Source organism: Pezoporus flaviventris, unplaced genomic scaffold (genome assembly GCF_033815535.1).
Source record: "Pezoporus flaviventris isolate CSIRO_AGI_PZ_B2104156 unplaced genomic scaffold, CSIRO_AGI_Pfla_v1 ptg000213l, whole genome shotgun sequence".
NCBI classification, from domain to species: Eukaryota; Metazoa; Chordata; class Aves; order Psittaciformes; family Psittacidae; genus Pezoporus; species Pezoporus flaviventris.
Window position 1 is genome coordinate 1,426,192 of NW_026892761.1, and position 21,133 is coordinate 1,447,324.

General features: G+C 56.0%; 1 protein-coding gene across 1 annotated transcript; it reads right to left on the minus strand.

Annotated features, from left to right (window-relative positions):
• Nucleotides 1-414: 414 nt before the first annotated feature.
• HELZ2 (helicase with zinc finger 2) lies at nucleotides 415-19,688 on the minus strand. Its single transcript, XM_061441912.1, has 19 exons — nucleotides 18,427-19,688; nucleotides 18,149-18,332; nucleotides 17,423-17,530; nucleotides 16,333-16,856; nucleotides 15,336-15,968; nucleotides 13,566-14,349; nucleotides 12,856-12,931; nucleotides 8,124-11,625; nucleotides 7,289-7,374; nucleotides 6,783-6,914; nucleotides 6,394-6,561; nucleotides 6,020-6,161; nucleotides 5,219-5,335; nucleotides 4,580-4,772; nucleotides 3,786-3,920; nucleotides 3,429-3,647; nucleotides 2,974-3,130; nucleotides 2,394-2,561; nucleotides 415-1,461 (listed from the first exon to the last, which is right to left on the minus strand). The coding sequence occupies exons 1-19, from the start codon at nucleotides 19,416-19,418 to the stop codon at nucleotides 1,337-1,339; spliced, it is 8,445 nt and encodes a 2,814-aa protein (XP_061297896.1). The 5' UTR covers nucleotides 19,419-19,688; the 3' UTR covers nucleotides 415-1,336.
• Between the last annotated feature and the right edge of the window lie 1,445 nt (nucleotides 19,689-21,133).

A 21,133-nucleotide genomic window follows, 5' to 3' on the forward strand; every position in this document is an offset into this window, starting at 1 on the left:
AAAGAACCACGCTGCAGTTTCGGTTGCACGCCCAGCACAGAATTCATCCCGGCTGTGGTGCTGTGAAGTCCTGGGGACCCCTCGCTTGCACCAAGGAGGACTCAGGGTCCCAGCACGGAATATACTTGGTCTGAAACCACCGGGATTGCGCCTTGGCTCCATCCCACATCCAGACACAGCCACGCGCGTGGCCCTGGGGAGACCTGAGGCAGGCACTTCATACATTCAGGGCTGAAATGAGATAAAAGACCCCTTCCCTTCAAACTACCGTGCTTCAAAAAGCAGCTCCGTGATTCAGCAGAGAGCCCTGCACCGGTGTCAGCTGCAGCAGCCTGCCCGAGTGAATCACGGCTTCCAGCGCACAGCAGTTTGGCTCCTCGCAACCACAAAGGTACATGATGCGCACGCAAGCTGTGGGCACATTGATCGCTTCCCCATCACCGCCCTTAGAAACTCAGGCCATAAAACTGTGAAACCAATTCACAGAGTTACAAGTCAATAAATTAGAAGCAGCTTTAAAAAAACATGGGGTAGGAAAAGGGGTGGAGGGGGCTCCCCCAGGAGGAGATCCCAAATGGAACCCAGAAGAGGTTAAAATAGGCTTACAAATGCCAGCGTTTCCTGGAAGAAGAGGTCCTTGCTTTCCACTAACGTCACGCTGCTGAGGACGACCTCCTTTGTACAAAGAAGAAGTGAATCTATTTACAAAACCAACTCGGCCTTGGCTCTGTGGTATTTACACAGTGAGAGAACAGTGTTTTAGCTGCACAAAGAGCGGAACACGGTTCTCTCTTTGCTTTCTTCCTTCATTTAAAAACAAGGATAAAACAAAACACATTGGTTTTCTGCTTTGAGAAACGAGAAGCCTTAAAAATCCCCTGGCCTTGGTTTCCAAAGGACTGGTAGCACTCAGAAGCTTTGGTCCCCTATGGCAAAGAGCAGATTGCTGCGTGGCTCCGTTGCACGCAGGAATTCCACCTTCGGCGGATGGATTGAGTATTTGGTCCCCAAAGCACAGCTACACTGGCAGGCAGGATGGAGGCTCCGCTGAGCATCTTCTGGTTAAAAACCAGCACCACCATCGATCAAGTCGCATCCCCATCCATCCATTTCCAATGGTTTTTGGTTTGCTAGAGCTGAAGGTTCCTATCCAAGGTTGCACTGATTTAAACACCCCAAGGTGCACTGAAGCGGAGCTGTGGCTGTGCAGGAAACGTCCCACACACGGCATCTGGCTCCATGGGTGATTCAATAATGGAAAGATTCCGTCCTTCCCAAGGCACACGTAACGCAGTTCAGGTCGAGAGGGAAGAGCTCGTGGAGGTACAGCCCATCCTCACCAGTGGACGGCTGAAGCCTTCATGACTAAGATGCCGTGGCCTGCAGTGTAGCAGTTTTGCTGCCTGTAATGCTGGAGCAGTCTCCTCCACAAAGGGTTGCACTCCAGGAGGTACCGGTTCCCTGGTGGCACAAAGAAGGGGGGAGGCAGCAGGTTAGTGGCCAGAAGAGGCTTGAACAACATCAAGGAAACTCCTGTCTGACCCCTGTAGCCTAACGGTGCTGGGTAACTCATAGGGACATCTTCAGCCACAGCTCAAGGCTCCCTTTTCCAAGCTGTCATCTCTGTGAGCAGCTTCCCTACACATCACAGCCTACTCGTGATTAGGAGGGAACTAAGCAGCCAAATTGTGTTAGGAGATTGCTCCAGCCTGCAAGTGACAGAAACTATGTGGTCCCAACCAGAGGGTGAGAAAAAACAATAGTACACATTGGGAATGAGCCATGAAGGATCTCCACTTTTCAGACTGCCCAGACACACCACTTTCAAACCCATAGGCATCTAAAAGAATAAAGCAAGACCATCAGTCAGAATCACAGAACAGTTCGGGTTGGAAAGGACCTGAAGATCATCCAGTTCCAACCCCCTGCCATGGGCAGGGACACCTCACACTAAACCATCTCACCAAGGCCTCGTCCAACCTGGCCTTGAACACTGCCAGGGATGGAGCATTCACAACCTCCCTGGGCAACCCATTCCAGTGCCTCACCACCCTCACAGGAAAGAATTTCCTCCTTAGATCCAATCTAAACTTCCCCTGTTTCAGTTTGAACCCGTTACCCCTTGTCCTATCATAACAGTCCCTAATGAAGAGTTCCTCCACAGCATCCCTATGGGCCCCCATCAGATACTGGAAGCTGCTCTGAGGTCTCCACGCAGCTTCTCTTCTCCAGGCTCTCTGTACTAGTCTGGACCTCCACCCCTTTATCATAAAATGGTTTGGGATGGAAAGGACCTGAAGATCACCCAGTTCCAGCCCCCTGCCCTGGGCAGTGATGTCTCACATTAGCACCCTGTTTCCCCATGGGCCTGTGCTCACCTCCAGCAGACCCACCTAAAATGCAGAGTCCTTCCCGCGCTCGGGTGATGCCGACATTGACCTGGTTTGGGTCAGTGATGAACCCCAGGAACTTCTTCTGCCAGCTCTTGGTGGGGTTCCTGTCAATCTCCGCTCGGGGACGGGAGCGCACAGTCGACATGATCACGTATCTCCACTCGCTTCCTGGAAAGCGGAATTGAACCATGGCTTTGCAGAAGGAAGCATCCGGCCACCCCTCCGCCCTACAGAACACTTGGGTGTCTACAAGTGAGACCCACAAAACGGCTGCCACCCTTTGGGTCTCTCCAGCCTGGGAGGCCGGCAGACTGCTCATCGCTGCTCTCCACAGAGCATGTGGTATGGCAGCTCCTGAACACCCCGTCAGGCAGCCTCCACCTTCGCATCTTCATCGATCTCACCCTGTTTGAGCGCCCTGAAGTCTTCCAAAGGATTTGTTATATCACAAATCGTGCGGAAGTTGGGCCCAGGGATGCTGCCTCCATGGATGAAATGACCCTGATGTCAGATTTGCTCAAAGACCCTCGGGAAGGCAGGAGAGAACAGACCCAACGCTCCCTTCTCCTGCCAGCCTCACCTTGACTCTTCGTGATGGTGCAGACGGTCACCCCGCGGATCCTCTCCTTCTGGAGGCTCTTGCTGATCTCGGACACTTGAGCGTTGTATGGGCTCAGGATGGCGATGCTCTCCGGCCGGATGGTGCCATCTAGTGTCAGCTGCTTCGCTATCCTCACCTGGGGAGACCAGGGTCTTCCTCACCTGGGAGCGGTGGCCAGAGGGACCCAGCGTTCCAGCACCCTGACCCCAGAGCAGTGATGGTGCCTGGCTGTGCTGCTGCCCCTGCTCTGGGTCACCCTTCCCTATATCTGCCTCTGGGCAGGGCCACCGTGGTGTGCTCCAGAGAGAGGACACCAGGCAGACACTTGCACCCCATTGAGCTCTATCCTACATGGCTATTCATCGTCCCTTCATGATCCCAGCACAACAACCCCTGCTTTTGCATCTCCAGCAGTGCCCCAGGACCCTCCTCACCGCCTGCTCCACTTCTTCCGGGTTTGCTTTAGAGTTCTCATTTCCTTCCTCAGTAGAAATCATGAGGCTCTGCTCCTTCCCCTCCACGTGCCCGAAGATGATGGGGCAGCAGCTGTTATCCTTGTGATAGAAGACACTGGGCTTATGGGAGAGATGGGGCCACGTTTTCAGCCGCGTGCCATAAAACTCCTGCGATGGGAACTTGCAAATGCTTTTGTGCTGGTAGAGAAAAGGGGAGAAACGGAGGTGAACAAACCCCAAGGAACTCCTCAACCCGCAGCATCTTCCCGGGCAGGTTGTGCCCGCAATGCCGTCGTGCTGAGGCTGGCAAGAAGGGAAGGCGCTGGCGGAACTCACCATGCGGTACTGCGTGTCCAGCATGTGCGCCTGATTGCAGTAGCGCTCAAAAAGAGATGTCTCCATGCCGAGGGTCTTGCAGACGTCGTTGCTGACCACAGGCCGTAGCTGTTTGTGATCCCCAAGCAAAACAACCTGGAGAGAAGAGCGGACACCTCAGCTGTGAGGGTGGAGGCACTGCTGAAGGCAATCAGCTCTTTGAAAGGCTGCTTGTACACAGGCATTTGTTGTTGCCTACTTATGTTATGGTTACAGCAAGCTCAAGCAAAGACCATGGTGGGCATTACATACAGATCCTGACCCGGATAGTGCAGAGTCTTGTTCCCATCTGACAGGAGAATGACATCATCTAGTGAGCCCGCTGAGATCTGCTCTGCACTTCTTGTCACGTTAATACTTTGTACATAGGATCATAGAACAGTTCGGGTTGGAAAGGACCCCAAGATCTTCTATTTCCAACCGCCCCACCACAGGCAGGGACACCTCCCACTAAACCATGCCACCCAAGGCTCTGTCCAACCTGGCCTTGAACACCACCAGGGATGGAGCATTCACAGCTTCCCTGGACAACCCATTCCAGTGCATGAGGACATTTTTTGGTAGGAGTGATCCCCACCCTGTAAAGAAGCACCAGGCTGAAACATTGACAAACCATCGCTACCAAGATGCTACCAAGAACAACCTTAAAACCTGGGAGAACTTGGAAGAGCAGCATGATAAGGGGTGGAAGAAACGCAGAGGTTTGAGAGCCCTGAGCAGCTCCTCCTAAAGGCACATCGTTGGAAGGGACTCACCTTCTCAGCGTGGCGGTGGCTGACCAAGGGGATGAGGGTCTCGGGCTCCGTGGACATGGCACACTCATCGATGATTATCTGCTTGACATTGAGCTGCTCCAGGGAGGGGGCAGCCGCGGCGGAGCACGTGCACAGGATGACATCGTGTCGTCTCAGCTCATACATGCGAGCAGCCGACAGCAGGATTTTGTACCTGGTGGTCGAGGCAGAAGACACCAGGTTGTGCATAAGGAACACAGCTGAAGGCTCCCCTTGCGGGAACCAGGCAGAGGCTATGCTTTCCTAAATGATTATGGCTCCATCTCCTTCCCTGGAATGAGCTGGTGCATCCACAGAAGGGTTTTGGATGGATGCTTTAGGAAACCTACTTGGGCTTATGGTAGAGGACGCACGTGTCACGGACACGTAATAGGACTTTTGGTCCAGATGGACAACAGCACCAGAGCAGAAGTGTCCTTGGCTTCCATAAGCCAGCACAAACCCACTGAGTTTCCCCCAGTCTATGAGCTTGTGTCAGCTGGTACAGCCCAAAGCTCTTCTCACAGGGGCAAGAGATGGCTGCACTGCGCTCCTGCAGGCAGTGCTTGAGGGGTGGGCCATGGCCAGCGTCAGCCACCTCTCACCGGGGTCTCTACTCACTTCTTGGTTTCTTCTTCTGTTATGTGCTCTTCTTTCTTCATGCGGGAGTCGAAGTTGCAGATCTCCCGCCAGTAAGGGTTGGGCGCCCGGCGGATGCGGTGATGCAGGATTATTTCACTGAATAAAGAGCCAGCATATAAATAACTTCCCCCAACGCACACCCAAGTGATCTCTACACTGCAGCAGACCTCACCTGCTATGCAGAGAAACCCCATTAGCTAAAGCAGTCACAGCCAGACTGTCCCGTCCCTCCAGACCTCACAGTTCACCCTTGAGGACACAACATGCACCCACTTTTCTGCAGCAGTTGCAAGGAGGAATGAAGCTCTTAGGCAGAAGCTTTTCCCTGTGAGGGTGCTGAGGTGCTGGCACAGGGTGCCCAGAGAAGCTGTGGCTGCCCCATCCCTGGCAGTGTTCAAGGCCAGGTTGGACACAGGGGCTTGGAGCAAGCTGCTCCAGTGGAAGGGGTCCCTGCCCGTGGCAGGGGTTGGAGCTGGAGGAGCTTTAAGCTCCCTTCAACACAAACCAGGCTGGGAGTCTTGGATTCTGTAAACTCAGAGACTTTTAGAGCCATTCAAAACCAGAAGATGGAAACTCTAGGACCTTTCCAACAACCTGGCCTTCCTGACCAGGTCCTGCATTAGACTATCCACCTCCAACAGGGGAAAACTAATTACAAAGCAGGTCAATAATGCTGCTCCACAGCGGGAAACCACATTTGTTCTGGCTTGTTGAGCTTTACCAGCGCAGAACACATCCCTCCCCAGCACCCTCAGAGCCTGCAGGGCCACGAGGTCCTACCTGAGCTCGTATTTTGGTTTTGCATCCCGCAGGGCTCTGCGGTAGAGGTGCCGGTTGCTCCCTGGGAAGGGGTATTCCATCGCCTCAATGGCCTCCCCATAGACCCTCAGTGGTTTCAAGGTCTTCATCTTCAGCAGCATCTCTGGGGAGAGAGAACAGGTCTGCTCAGACAGCACCAGGCGCTGGTGATGCTCAGAAAGCTCATGGCCGGTGAGGTGCCCTCTTCTCCCCACCCCTCACTCATCAACCCCACCTTCTCTGGTCCTCACCTCTGGTCTTCTGTAAGGACCAGCCCTGCTTTCTGTCCCCCTGCCCCTGCTCACAGCCACATGTTCTCCTTCAAGCCACTTGAGGAGCTTAAAACCAATAGTTACCGGCAACAACATCAACAGACTTGTTGGATGGGCCACAGTACAGGATGCACTTTCTCCCCTTGGCCATTTCTTCATCAGCAGGTAGTATTTCCTCCTTCTCAACGCTATCCTCATTCAGCTTATGGAACCAGTAGACAATATGAGTTCCAACAACAGTTTTCCCTGTGCCTACAAAAACAAGGAGGTTGTGAGAACACTTTGACCATGACACCCATGCTCTAGACCAGCATCTGGATGATCAGCCATGAAATAAAACCAAGAACTGAAGGGTCTGCCTTGAACAGCTCTGGGTGATGCCAACCCACGTTACCTCCCCTTGTAGCCAAGGACCCTATGGAAAGGAACCTGTCTCTCATAACAACATACTTGTGCTGTCCCCCCAGCCTTACCTGGTGGGCCTTGGATGAGCATGAAGGGCCTCCTCAGAGCATTCAGAATAGCCTGGTTCTGACTCTCGTTCAGCTTCCTCTCGTTGCCAGGGATATCAAAGGATTTTTGCTGCGGGATTTTGGACGTTGCCACTGTTACAGCAAAGAGCCAAGAGAACAGGTTTAGAGGGGGTTACTGGAGACATACATGAGTGATTCAATGGGGGGAAGCAGCAGGTACTGAGTGTACCCCATTTACAAGACCACCTAAAAGGAATCCTTGTCCCATTCCAAGATGTTCTGCCCACGAGCCTTCTCTGTGAGCCCGGGGGATTAAAATATCACCCGTGCCACTCTCTGCAGGGCATTCCCTATTTCCTTCCCTCTGCTGCCAGGCCAGCAGCTCCTCTTGTTCCCATGCCAGGGAAACCTCCTGGTTTAGGAGTGTAACCCCAATGGCAACGACCCCCAGAAGCTGGCCAGAAGCAAGGAGCCACAACATAAGAAAGGCGAATATTTGCACCTACCTCTTTTAGGAGGTTCGTGGCCAAGGGCGATGCTTTTGGCGAGCTCAGAGGCATAGTTGAGCTTCCAGATTGCCTTCTCTTTCCGTCTGACAGACAGGGCAAAGTAAGAATGAATGGAATGTTGCATCTACTGACAACTAACATACAGCTTTGTACAACCCTCCTGTTTATCCTTTTCTCTCTGCTATGGTGTTGCATTAAATCCTTCCACAAAGAACTTAAACCAAACCGACTGTTACTCTGCTCTTTTGCATCTGGGGCTATTTCTCAACTGTCTAGAGAGCTGAGCTTGTAAAGATGCTGAGAGCAAGGAGCACAACTTCCGTCCCAGCTCCATTTTACTGTGGCCCACCCCATTTTGATGGATTGGCTTCCAATTCTTCCCTAAAATTCACACTACAAAAGGAAACACGTTTTGCCCTGATGAAGGCAGAACAGTCACAGGCGCGTAGAGCCCGTGCTGCGTGCAGAGAAGGGTGAACTAGACCTCAACTTGGCTTTAACAAGAGCAGACCTTGCTTCACAGCAACAACAAAGGGGAATGATTGGGAAATGAGGGAGCACTTCTAAGCAAACCCTGATCCAGTGTTTCCCACTGCATTTTATGACACGTTACTGCAGCAACCCAGTAACACCAGAAACAGATGCCTGGGGAAATTTCCCCTATCTCCCCATTCTCAAGGTCAACCAGAAGAGCAAGTGGCCATCTGGATTTGTCACGGGACCAGCCACAACGGCAAGCAAAGCCTTGTCTGGATGCAGCTAAGGAGTCCTGCAGGAAGCCGCTGCTCCGCATGGACACGTTCACCAGAGCACAACCACGAAGCACACTTACACGTCTGGCAGCATCTTTGGGATGAGCTCCACTGTGAACCTGGCAGAGGCCTCCAAGATTTCCGCAGGGATGTTCTCCATAGACATATAGTGGATGTAAAAGTTCATCGTACGCTGGCTCTCCCTGTCCGACTTCTCCTCGTCGCTGAACTCTTCGGTCACCCCATGAGCCACCCAGGTGTAGGTATCTGGATCAACCACAAGTTTGCTCTCTGACCTGCCCTTGTTAAGAAAAGTCAGGTTCTGGAGGCTGTGGCTAAGGCTTTCCTCATCTCTTTGAAGCTTCAGCCCACCCAAGCGAATGCACAAGTAACAGTGGCTGAAGTCCACTTCGATGGAGCACTCCTCCAAACACACTTTGTTGAGGAGGAAGCTCCCCTGCAGCTGCCCTTTGCTTGTCCTTTGCTCTGCCCAGGTTATTTTGACATCGTGGAGGACGATGGAGTCATTTTCAGCCACGGCACACGAAGCAGACTCCATGGCACTCATCAGCATCCACACCTTGTTATACTCCGCTGCGGTCTTGTACTTGTCTTTGGACGGCAGCGTGGCGTAGGCAGAGAAGCAATCGATCGGCTTCTCCGTGTGCTGCAGGCAGACGTCGAACCCCGGTGCCACGCACCACAACTGCACAAAGGGCACCAGGAAGCCCCGGTAGACATCAGTGGTGAGCTGCAACTGCAGCGTGTCCCCGGGTTTCAGCTCCAGGGAGAGCTGCACGTAGTGCAAGCACCGGCTCTTCTGTACCCAGCCCATGTGCCTTCGGCGCAGGTCCTTGCTCTTCTGAAGGAGGGAGGCAGCCTTCCCAAAATCCTCGCTCCTGATGGCTGCAAGCACCTCTTGCCAGGTCTGGGCGCTCAAGAGGGTGACACTGTGGTTGCGGAGAGGTCCTTCCTGCAGGCTGTGCTCCTTCATCTTCTCCGCAGAGTACACCCTCCTCTTCCACATCAGCCTGATGCTGCTCTGCTGCTGCATGAACACGGGCTGCTCTATCAGCTGAAGAGACCTGTAGTTAATGACCTGGGGATCTGGGAGACTCTCGTTGTTCAGTGGAAACAGGACTTTAAAGTATTTGTTCAACCCTTCGACATCCACCACGAAGGCCACTTTCTGCAGGACCTGAGCCTTCAGCTGGGTGGTCATCTGCAGGCAGCGGACTCTCTTCTCATACATCACCGCCTGGGAATTCTTCCTGTTGAAGTCATGACAGAGAAACTCAATGTCGTCCGAAGAATAGATGATGGGCTTGTTGCCGAGCACGGAGTGAAGGTGCCGCTGGACCACGACATCCACGTAGCGACGGATGGGAGAGGAAGCCCACGTGTACGAGTCCATGTGCAGGGAGTAATGGCCCGCTTTCGACTGCACGGTGGAGTTGGAGCGACTGAAATAGGAGCGGCTGAGCAGCCTCCTGAACTCCAGGGCCACCGGGGCCAGCTCTGGGTGGATGTCATCAGTAGCAATGAGGTCCAGCATCTTCTGGAAGTCACGGACAGTGGCGGCTGACTGCAGGTGCTCCCAGATGGGGACCAGGAGGCTGAACGCCACGTTTCTACAGGAGTCTTGGGCAGGAGTCACCTCTCCCAGGTGGTGTGAGAGGTGGATGGACAAAGGGAGCATGTGGCTGTACTTGTTTCTCATGTGTATTAACTGCTGAGGGTTCGGCTCGCACTGACACCGGAGAGGAGTGACGCTTCTGGTGTCCTCCTGGTTGGTGAGGAACTCAGCCACAAAACTGTTGAACATGATCATTAACTCCTCTATCATCTGATGGGACCCCCTGTTCCCCGGGGAGCTTTCCTCGTCCAGCCGGTCATAGAAACAGTCCTCCTGCAGCCGAAACTTCCGATGGACCCTGGAGAAGTGATAAGCCACCGCTACGCAGTCCTCCAGGGTATTGAAAGAGAGGGCCCGTCCTGCTCCCTTGTAGTGGTCCTTAATGAAGAGCTCTGCCTCTTCGTAGGACAGCTGCTTGTCCGAGCGGATCACAGAGAGGGCGAAGACTTCCTTTAGCATCTCATCAGTGCCCTTTTCTATGGTGACAAACAAGGAGATCACCCGACGATCCTTCTGCGGCAGGAGGCTGCAGACGTCTTGGCTAATGTGGGGTGGGAACATGCACAGAGGCTCCTGGTTGGGAGCGTAGTAGGTGACCCCCCGCTTCTTTGCTTCCAGGTCCAAGGCACTGCCTTTGGGAACGACGCCAGCTACATCTGCAATGTGGATCCCAATCTCGTAGTGATCCCCAAGATCCCTGACACTGACAGCGTCATCCAAATCCTTGGCACCCTCGGGGTCAACGGTGAAGGTCACGTAACTCCTACAGTCCTTCAGGTTTTCCTTGCTGAAGCTCAGTTTGCTGCTGGACAGGTACCTGGCTGCCTCCTTGGTGACAGCAGCTGGGTATTTCTTCTCCAGACCATACTCTAAGGCGAGGATCTTTAAGCCTTCTTCCAAAGTCAGTGCCGCACGCATAATCTCCGTTATTATCCCCAAAGGGTAGTAAAACCCTTCCCGCCAGGAGATAACCTGGACGCAGAACAACTGGCATCTCCTCATCTCCTGGCTGATCTTCTCGCAGCTGACCACTCTGTACTTCCCGTTGACAAGCCTGCGGATGGGAATGACGTTGGGTTTCTCTTTCAGCCCTGGGACGAATATCTTGGTGACCGTGGGATCGATGGGTATCATCACCCGGGGATCAAATTCATCCATTATGCAGACGAAGGTGGGCTCCCTGTCCCCGCGCTTTAGGATGCCCACCACCTTCCCCTGCGGACGGTGGCTGCCGCTGTCAGAGGTGCTGCCCTGCAGGATCTCCACCAGCACCTCATCCCCGCTGAAAGCAGTCCCACAGTGAACTCTGCCTTTGATCTGAATGGTCATGGCAGGGGAGTCGTTGAGGGTGAAGGCAGAAGCTCTGTCAAACCCTTCTTTGACCAGCTCGCACCTCTTGTACATTTTGGGGTGCATGTGCAGGTACTCCTGCATCATCTGAGAAGAGAAGCTGACGTACTCCTGCCTGTCTTCCCACAGGCTCGAAGACTCGGACTTCACATTCAGCAGCCCTTCTTCAGACACCGTCACCAGCACGTTCTTGCTCTCATCTAAGAGCTCCTGGAGGATGGGATCATCGGGATTCATGCTCTCAGCCTCAGAGCTCCAGGAATCCGTGTCGCTGTCCTCATCGCCCTCCGGGCTCCTCCTGCTCCAGCTCTCCTTGTCGCACGCAGCCTGTTTGATCTGGGCCATCGTCAGCTCCTCGGGGAAGATGCTCTCCTTCTCAATGCACTCCTGGATGAAGCGCTTCCAGATCTTGCTGCACTGGCCGTGGGAGCACAGGGCCACCGCATCCCCCACCGCAACAACCAGCGACTGTGCCCGGGTCATGATGGTGTTGAGCACTCGGGCTTCGTTGAAGAACTCCAGGTGGTAGGAGGCCAAGGAGCGCAGGTTCTCGCTGGTGTGCACCGTGCTGATGATGATGACCCGGAACTCCCGCCCTGCACCGGAGGGGACAAGGGAGAAGTCACTCATGGCACCCCGACAGAGAAGATCCTGCCCATCTACGCTGCGTTACGTGGCCATGGGCTGATGTAACCTCACTCGGCTGAGTCATGGGAGGGACCTGATGTGATCCAGCAGCTCTTGGGGATGGTGAGGGCCTCCAGGCAGGAACCAGGATGGACACCATGAGGCCACCACCACCACCCGTGTGCCTGGAGATGGGGGAGAGGCACTGGGGCAGCCCATGGGGCAGCCCGGCGTGCTCAGTGCCACCTGCAGCCCTCACCAGCCCCTCCTCACAAGCACAGGGTTTTCTGTGAATCCCACATTCCTCAGGGCACCGAGGGGAACCAGGGCAGTGACAAGAATCCCTCTCCCCTCAAGGACAAATAACAAAGAGCGAGAGGCACCCTGGTGATTTCAGAGCTGGGAAGAGGCTGCAAAGAAAGGGTGTGGAGGTCAGAAACACACCCCAGGGGTTGGTTTTTCTCACTACGAGGAGTCCCAGCTGCACAATAAAGAGATAATAATAATAAATCCATGGATGAATCATAAACTAAATCCTTGAGCACAAACCCAGCCCTGTCCCTCTCCCATCTTCAGAGCAGCAGGCTCCTCCTTCCGTGGGCTGGTCTGGGATTTCTGCTGTGACCGGTACCCACAGCCCATCCTGGTTTCAATTCCCTTTCCTCATCAGCCTCTCCCACTGAGGCTTCACATGATTCACACATGCCCAAGTCCCTGGGATCTCACTAAGGGGGTTTTCACCCTCCCACAAAGCAAGGGCCTATATTTGAGAGGAGCTGGGTGCAGACTGACTTCAGTGGGAAATCTTACTCACTAAGGAAAAGGCGGAATCAAAGAATTCCCAATCAGAAGGGGATGGAAATCAGCCAAAGGATTTCCAGGCACTCCCTCCTAACCATCGTTCCCTGGGCTGCGGTGGTGGCAGAGCCACGGGGAGAGGAGCTTTGCCTCAAAGCACCACGCACAGCCTCCCAGGGAGGTATTTTGCCATGGGGTCAGCCTGCGTTTTCCATTTTAATGAGGACAACGTGGAGATGCTGGAAAGACCCCTGCTAATGAGCCAGCGTCCCTTCCCTCTGCCCATGACACAGCGGCTATAGCTGCTGCAGACCCTCCTGTCCCCCAATATGACTGCGGCAGAGCCCACAGAAGAGCTCAAACGCAGCCAGGCCTGACCAGCTGCTGCCCAAGACACAAACCTGGCAGGTTCTCGTAGTTTTCTACCACCACTTCTTGTAGCTGCTTTTTCCTCAGCTCTTGCCTTGTTGCAGAAACCTGGTCAGAAAGAAAGAGGCGCGACTGAACACGGCTCCAGCTCAGAAATGTCCCCATCCAGCACCGAGGTCCCTCACCCTTCTCAGCTGCAGGCTCCCCGAGCAAGTTACTCAACAACAGCCACACGTCCTGGGCTGTCACCAGTGCCCATAGGCTGCCCCGTAGTTAACCTGCCCAGAAGATCACTGAATAGTTTGGGTTGGAAAGGACCTGAAGATCATCCAGTTCCAACCCCCTGCCATGGGCAGGGACACCTCACACTGAACCACTGTCCAACCTGGCCTTGAGCACTGCCAGGGATGGAGCATTCACAACCTCCCTGGGCAACCCATTCCAGTGCCTCAGCACCCTAACAGCAGAGAACTTCTTCCTTCGGAACAATCCCAAGATGCTGAAAGAAACCTTCAACTAAACCATGCCACCCTGCTCCGACCACCCATGACATGCCATCCAAACGGGGAGCACCACAAAAAGCCACTGATGGCATGCAAGACCCCAGCTTCCTCGTTTTCACTAGCACGAGGGATGGGTTTATCATAAATAGAGCCCAGCATTCACCAGGGAGCGTTCATAGCATGGTCAGCAGTGCATGTGCAGCCCCTTCAAGTGGGGAACGTGTGGCTCTCCTTCATACCTGCATCCCGTGGGAGACCACACAGATGCTCTTCAGATCTCGGACACCCCACTCATCCGGCCACCTCCGATAGATCTCCTTCACCTTCTCAATCACTTGTATTATCTCAGAGGTGTTGTGCCAAGAAATCATGGACATATCCCTCTCAGCCACACCAGACACATGGCAAAACATGAGTGGGTATATTTCAGGATGGGGTGGGATGTTCCCACTGGCTGTGATAGCATTGCCTTTGGCAACGTAGAAGTGCTTGGAAACAAACTCAATGATGCCTGCAGTGGAGCGATAATTCGCATTGAAGATGATCCTGCTCTTCGTGGCAACCTCATGCTTCTCCCTCTGGTAGAACTGGAAGAGTCGGTTTAACAGAGTGTGATCAGCAGATTGTCCCCCTCCAACAGAGAACAGCTTTGGGGTGATCTGCATGTGATCCCCAGCAAGGACAATCCGGGTCTCAAAAGTGGCATAGGAGAGTGGAACCAAAGCTTCACACTCCAGCATCTGAGCAGCCTCGTCAATCATGATGTGAGTGAAGTAGCCTGGGGGAACCTTCAAGTTCTTGGATAACATAGAGGTGGTAATAATGATGTGGTGCCTGTCGATCTCCGCCTGCGTGGGGTGCCGGAAGGAGCGCTGGTCTGGAGAGAGGCAGCAGTACATCTGCGTGATGGGGTCCGTCAGGTTGATGGGACGGTCAGTGGATATAATCCTCAAGGGAACAGCCCATGGATGCCCGTTGGTCACGTAGTGATGGAAGTACTCCCGGATGTAGATGTCAGCAGCACTGGAGGGGAACAAAAGGGGAAACCAGCAAGGGCTTGTAAGTGCTGTTCCCAAATGCTGTTCCCATCATCCCAATGCGCTAGCTCATCATTCACCAATACACACCCAAACTCTTCCCAGATTTGGCTGACAATATTCTCATCCCAGGAGATATTCCCATATGCACAGAGAAGGTGCTGGTTATGCAGCCACCAATCCCAAGCCTATTTTGAGTATGGTTTAAACCAGAAGCTGGCAGTTCAGACTAGGGCATCTTCCGATGCGATGTGCTCCATAAAACCTGTGGCCCTGCTGCTCTCCAGGGCCAGGTCACACAGAGCTCTCCTCTGACAGCCCAGGAGGGTGATGCAGGATCTGCAGAAGCAGCTTCAGTGCAAGCAGACAGCCTGAAAGAGGCTAAGATTAGCAGCCACCCATCTATTATACATTACAAACGGAGGCGGTACCAGCCTGCAGGATCGGATGTGGACACTCTTTGAGCATAACTGCTCTGATTCTGACAGTCTTGCCCTGCTTTCTCCGAGGGCAGAGTCAATGGCAGTCACACCGGATCTGCACTTCCTCTTCCCCAAAGTCTCCCTGGAAAAGTCAAAAACTCGCATGTGCAGAGAGCACCACAGTCTCCAAGGGCAAGCAGGGCACCGTGTTATCCCAGCAAGGTCAGCCAAGAGCTTCCTACTCCTGCCAGTGCACAGCAAAGGCTAGAAAGAACTGTCTCTCTATCCCCGTTTCATAATGAAGCAGGAACATGTTGTCTCTTCCACCCATGCCAGGCTTCTTCCTAGCAGGAAGTGCTACAGCCGTTTGAGACGTATCAAATAAAAATGACCTTATTTAAACAAGTAACTGAAATGAATACTAAGGAAAGGGCAGCTCGGCTCCATCTCATCCACCCTGGCTCCCTCTCATCCCACCAGGCAAGCAACAGACCAGCCCGCTTGGACCTGGCTCGCAGCTCTGGTTGCCTCTTCCCTCGCCCCTGCTAACCTGTTAGTGTGCGTGCAGATCAGCACCCGTGTGTTGGGCTGCCTGAGGATCTCAATGGTGGCCATGGCCAAGGTGAACGTCTTCCCTGTGCCGAAAGGCCCATAGATGAGAAGAGGTGGGACCTGCCGGCTGCTGATTGTCTGGCCTGTGATCAAGGAGATGGCGAGTTTCTGCTTGCTGTTCCCTTTCTGTGGTGAGCCAAGAGAGTAGGGGATAGAGCAACTGGCGACATCGGGTAGGACCAGCTTCTCATCCAGCAGATGGTCCACAGCCTGGTGCCACTGCCGGAACAGCAGCTGGTCGATTTGGAACTGGATTTCCACTTTGTGGGACGTGTTTGGCTGGAACTTCAGCTCTGAGCAGCATCTCTTTGGTATCTGCAGCCAGATGGTCTTCTCCGTGGTGGCTTTGTGCTCCACATTCACCTCGTAAACCCGATTGTCTACAGGAGGGTCAAGTGCCAGCAAAGCAGTGGGCACAGACCTGCTCAGCAGATACCCCTCGTCTGTGTCCGGCGAGAGGTTGTAAGGGGTAGGCACTTCAGCAAACAGCTCACCAGAGAGGGCAAACTTCATCCCCATGGAGAGGCTCTGCAGCATGGGGGTCAGCGAGATGACAACCCGCAGGTTGAGTCTGCAAGGAGGAAACACCCGCATGAACAGCAGAGAAGCAGCCCCTGAGCTCAGCAACCACCCTCCCCGCTGCAGAGAGGGGATTGCCACCTGCGCCCAGGGAGGGTCTGCTGGCCCTTGGGCACGCAGAGACAGAAGCTGTGCTTCGAGCTAATCCATGGGCACAGGACAAGACCCGGCCCTTTCCCTGTTATCAGTACCCAACAAGCCGTCTTTCTTGGCACGTTTCCACTTCCCTGGGAAGGCGCCTCAGGACCCAACCCAGAAGAGAAGAGACTTCAATAGCAGCACAGCCCCAAGGGTTAGCAAGGGGCCTTTGGTCCACAGGCACGAGGAACCCCTCCGGATCCAAACCTGGCACTTACTTGGCAATCAGAGCTTGCTCAGCTTCTTCCTCGCGGAAAAGGAAGTTGTGCATCCTCTCCCGATAGTTGAGGCGGGTGATGGGGACGGTTGCACCACCCTCCCGTTGGTATTCCAGCGCCAGCGCAGGAGGCTTGTACTTGGCCAGCAGAACCACGTCTTCAGCAGTCCTCACCACGCTGGGAACGACGATGCGGTTGCCTCTATCCCAGCGCACGAGGTCGACGACGCGGCTGCTCTGCCTGCTGCTGGGGACGTGCTGGGGGGCATCCCGCCGGCCCACCTTCGCCTTCACCTTCTGTATGAGCACGGGGCGGCTGCCGAAGTCAAACACCACCCACTGCTCGAAGACGCCCAGCGTGCAGCTCTCCATGCAGACCTCCACCAGCGCCGTGGGCGGCGAGGAGGGCAGCCTGGCCACGTGCTCCCCGCGGATGTAGTGGAGGCCCCGGGACAGCCCGTTCCCAGAGAGGTAGAAGCTGACTCCGGGCTCCCGCTTCAGTAGTGCCACGTGCTGCAGAGGCATCTGCCAGGAGAGGAGAGGACAGGGATGCGGTGAGGGCAGCCCACGGGATGAGGTTCTCCTACTGGAAACTGCTGCTGCGCTGGACCTACAGAGCACTTGAGATTCTCCTTAAAGGAGCTTTTTCCTCGTGCAACCCCACAGCAATTATTTTGAGGTCTTAAAGAACCTCAGCTTTCAGTTCTATGGCAGTTGAGTCAGTCTGCTGTCAAGAGGAAGCGTTGGGCTTGGAGAGGACAGTTAGAGCCAGGCTCTTGCCCTCAACACCCACAAAATCCAGGGCAGGAAAGGAGCTGATCCTTGTTACTTGTGGTGACACGTGGGAGGTGATGAGAGCAGCAATGAGGTGAGACAGGAGGCACGGTGGCTGCATCCCTCACACACGGCCCTAGCTCAGCCTGAGCCTGAGCAGCTCCCGCATCCCCATCCCGTGTCCAACAGCCCCAGATCCCAACCCCGGTGCCCCTTCCAGAAATCAGAACCAACCCAAGCAACCCCCAAGGCCCCGGGGCTGTGCGGAGGAGCAGGCGCTGGCAGTGGCTCACAGCCTCCCGCTGTGCTGGCCGTACCTGGGAGTGCACCCTGAACTTCCACTGGTATTTCATCCTCCTGTCCTCCAGCTGCACGAGCAGGGGCTGCTCACACACCACCCTGACACCCTCGACGTGCTCGGACATCTGTAGGGGAGGCATGAGAGGAGTGAGACTGAAGGCAGCCCCTCAGGGACCCACTGTAGAGCCCTCCATGGGGCCAGCTGCATCCTTTGACTTCATCCTACATCCTCCCCCGCCCCCCCAGGAGGGGACTCTTGGTAAATCCTCATGCTCAGTCCCCATCCACTGCTCAGTGTCCCCATGCAGCAGCCTTGGGGCACAAAAGGACTCACTGCAGTGTGGCCAAGTACCCTGAGCAGGCCCTTCTCAAAAGGGGATGCTACAGAGAACCATAGAATGGTTTGGGTTGGAAGGGACCTTCAAAGGTTATCTGCAATGAGCAGGGACACCTCCAACTCGATCAGGCCGCTCAGAATCACATCCAGCCTGGCCTTGGATGTCTCCAGGGATGGTGCATTCACCACCTCTCTGGGCAACCTGTGCCAGGGTTTTACCACCCTCATTGTAAAACATTTCCTCCTCACATCCAGCCTGAATCTCCCTTCTTTTAGTTTAAAACCATCACCCCCCATCCTGTCACAACGTCCCCTTCTGCATCACCGTTAGGATGGTGATGCTCTCACACAAGAGGCTTCTTGTGACGTGCCAGATCACCCCACTCCCACCCTGCCCACAACTCACAATCAACACCTCGTTGGAGCACGTCTTATACTCAGCAATGAGCCGGTCCTGGTAGGACAAGAGCCCTTCCTTGAGTGCTTGCTTCTTTTTCTTCACGGCAACCTTCACCCTTTGGATCCACTCCTGCAGCTCCTCAACAGAATGCGCCTGGGTGCAGCTATTCCCCATCTCACACACGTCCACTCTGTCAGGAGAGAGGCGTCCCGGGTGCTCCATGGTGTTCCTCACGGAGCCAGCCCCCATCCCACCTTCCCCGCCGCCCCACGTGCGTGCCTTACCTGCTGCACAGCGAGAACTTGGTGAGCCCGAGCGGCGGCGCACGGTGCACCCATTGCACCGAGGCGTCCGCCGAGAGCATCTGCAAGTGCTCCGCGGACAAGCAGTGGCTCTCGAAGCTCTCCTGCGAGCTGAAGGTCACCATGCAGAACCGGCAGTACAAGTGCACCGCCGCGGGGGCCGCGGGCTCGCCGCCGGCACCGCCGCTGCCCGCGGCCGGCAGCAGCTCGGAGCGGACCAAGCCGTGCTCCCTCTCCGCCTGCCACACGGCCATCTCCACGTCGCTGTGCGCGTACTGGCAGCGCTGCGGGTTGTGCTTGCAGGGCTGGCCCCTGGACACGAAGCGGCAGTAGCTGAAGGCGGACATGAACTCGGGGCAGGGCCGGATGGCCGTGTACTGCTGCTTCCTCCGGCTGTCCGACACCACATGCACCAGCAGCGGCTCCCAGGCGCGGTGCGTCCCGCAGAGCCGGCCCTGGCCGCCCGCGGTGATGCGCTGCGGGCAGCTGAAGAAGCATCGCCGGCAGATCTCCTGGAAGCAGCCCCCGAACTCGCTGGCGATGTCGGCGGCCGCGGAGGGCGCGTTGGCAGCGGGGGGACCCCCGAGCTGCGCCTGCAGCACGGCCGCCTTCAGCCAGCGCCGCTCCAGCTGCTGCTCGCGCTCGAAGTTCCACACCGCGGCCTCCTCGGGGCTCCAGGCGAAGGTGCACTGGCTCCTGTGCTTGCCGCAGCCCAGCCCCATCACGTAGTACCGGCACACGGCGTAGCGCGCCGGAGTGGGGAAGCCCGGCCGCCGGGACACCTTCCTCCACGCCGTGCCACGGCGGCCGCGGGCGCGGGCCAGCAGGATCTCGTACATGCACTTGTGCTCCACGTCGCGCAGGTGGTAGGTGATCTCGTTTTCCTTCACGCTGCACTTGGAGCAGACCAGGCACAGCTCCAGCTGCTGCTGGAGCTTGCCCAGCGGCACCGCGGGGCCGTTCGCCGTCGTCATCCTCAGCGCTGGCTCCGGCGGAGCAAAACTTCACGGTGGGAAGCTCCTACCAGGCGATGCCAGGGGAAGGAGGTGCCATGGGGCGGCCGTGTCCTAGCTCGCTACGTACCTGCCAGCCATTGGCGCGGGGTCACAAAGCCTGGCAAAGAAACGAGGAACAAGAGACTTAGCAGGAAGCATCAGCAGGTCCCTGGCTGGGCACAGCCCTGCCCCGCTCACCACCGAGCAGCCACGAGCCTCACCCAGCACCCAAACCCACCACGCACCATCAGCACCCAAGGTTTGCCCCTTCCTTATCACCCAGCTCCCTTCACCCACCAGCCCAGGTCCCAGGGGACCATGTCCTGCGGCTGAGCAATGAGGGCTCTCCATGGGGCTCAGCTCGGTCCCTGGTGTGCCATAGCCCATCAGCATTTACCTCCCAGCGCAGGAGCCTGACCCAAGGTCCCGGCACGGTCCCCACCAACCTCCTCCCCTACCACACCATCCGACTTCCTCTTCCCTCTCCTGGCGCCTCCCCTGTCCCGGTTGGCTCCTGCCAACTTTCTCTTTCTTTTCCCTGCTCTATTCCCTGGGTCCATCCCGGCAGCTCCGCACTGAGCGGGACAGAGCCAGCTCCAAGCCCCAGCCCGTTCTCCCCTGCGGCAAGAAGGTTTAACTGGGATTCATTAACGGAGCAGCCGCCCCCTTTGCTCCTCGGATGCAGCACCCGAGGCCAGGCACTGGCAGGTTGGAACAGGGACCTGCAGGCATCTCGGTAACCACCAGCCGGGAGAGCCCTGGCCCCGTGGTGAGGAAGGTGAGAGGAAGGGGACTCGCTGCTCCCTGTCCTCCCCCGGCCGCACTGGGGCAGTTTCCTGGCTAACGGGAGGCCAGGAGCATCCCTGGGAATGCTGCTGCAGGGCTCTGTGGCTGGGCCATGCAGGGAGCAGGCTGGGGCAGGTCTGTGGCCAGGGTGTGCTGCCAAGGAAAGCCACCAGCCTCGTGCCGAGCATCCGCCTCCAGCTCTGACCCGCAGGCTCCGAGGACCAGCTCCCCAGTGGCACAGGGGACAGCAGCACTCGCAGCTGCAGGGGGTGAACCGCGCTGCTCCTGCAGTCATACAGCTCACCTTTAACGCACAGAACCACAGCCTGGTTTGTGCTGGAAGGGACCTTAAAGCTCATTCACTTCCAAGCCCTGTCACAGGCAGGGACACCTTCCTCTAGAGCAGCTTGCTCTGAGCCCCGTCCAACTTGGCCAGTGCTGAAGCTGCTGCTCCGGCTGAAGCTCCAGGCAGCAAACACGGCACCAGCACCGAAGGGGGAAGCAGCCACAGCATCACCCCCCCTCTCCCAGCTCATCCTTAGCGAGCCCCTCACATCCCATCCCAGCACCACAGCACCCAACTGCTGCCAAGCGATGGAGGAGTCACCTCATCCTCCTCCTCCGCAGCTCGGACACGCACTCGGTGGGTAAACACCAGCCCTCTTTATCTCCCAAGGCCTGGCAGCGGGCCTGGTGCTGGGCACAATTGTGGTGTCTGCTTTGGTGAGCTGCAAGACCCTGCATTAGAGTCCCACAGCAGCGCTGCCACTTCCTCTGCCATGGTTTGGGTCACTGGGCCACGCCAAGACCTAAATCCCCCCCCCCCCACTCATCTCTGTGCCGTTGCTGCCAAACCTTCACGTGCAGCGTTCCCCTGCAGGCAGCGGTGTGATGGGCAGCACGGGCCT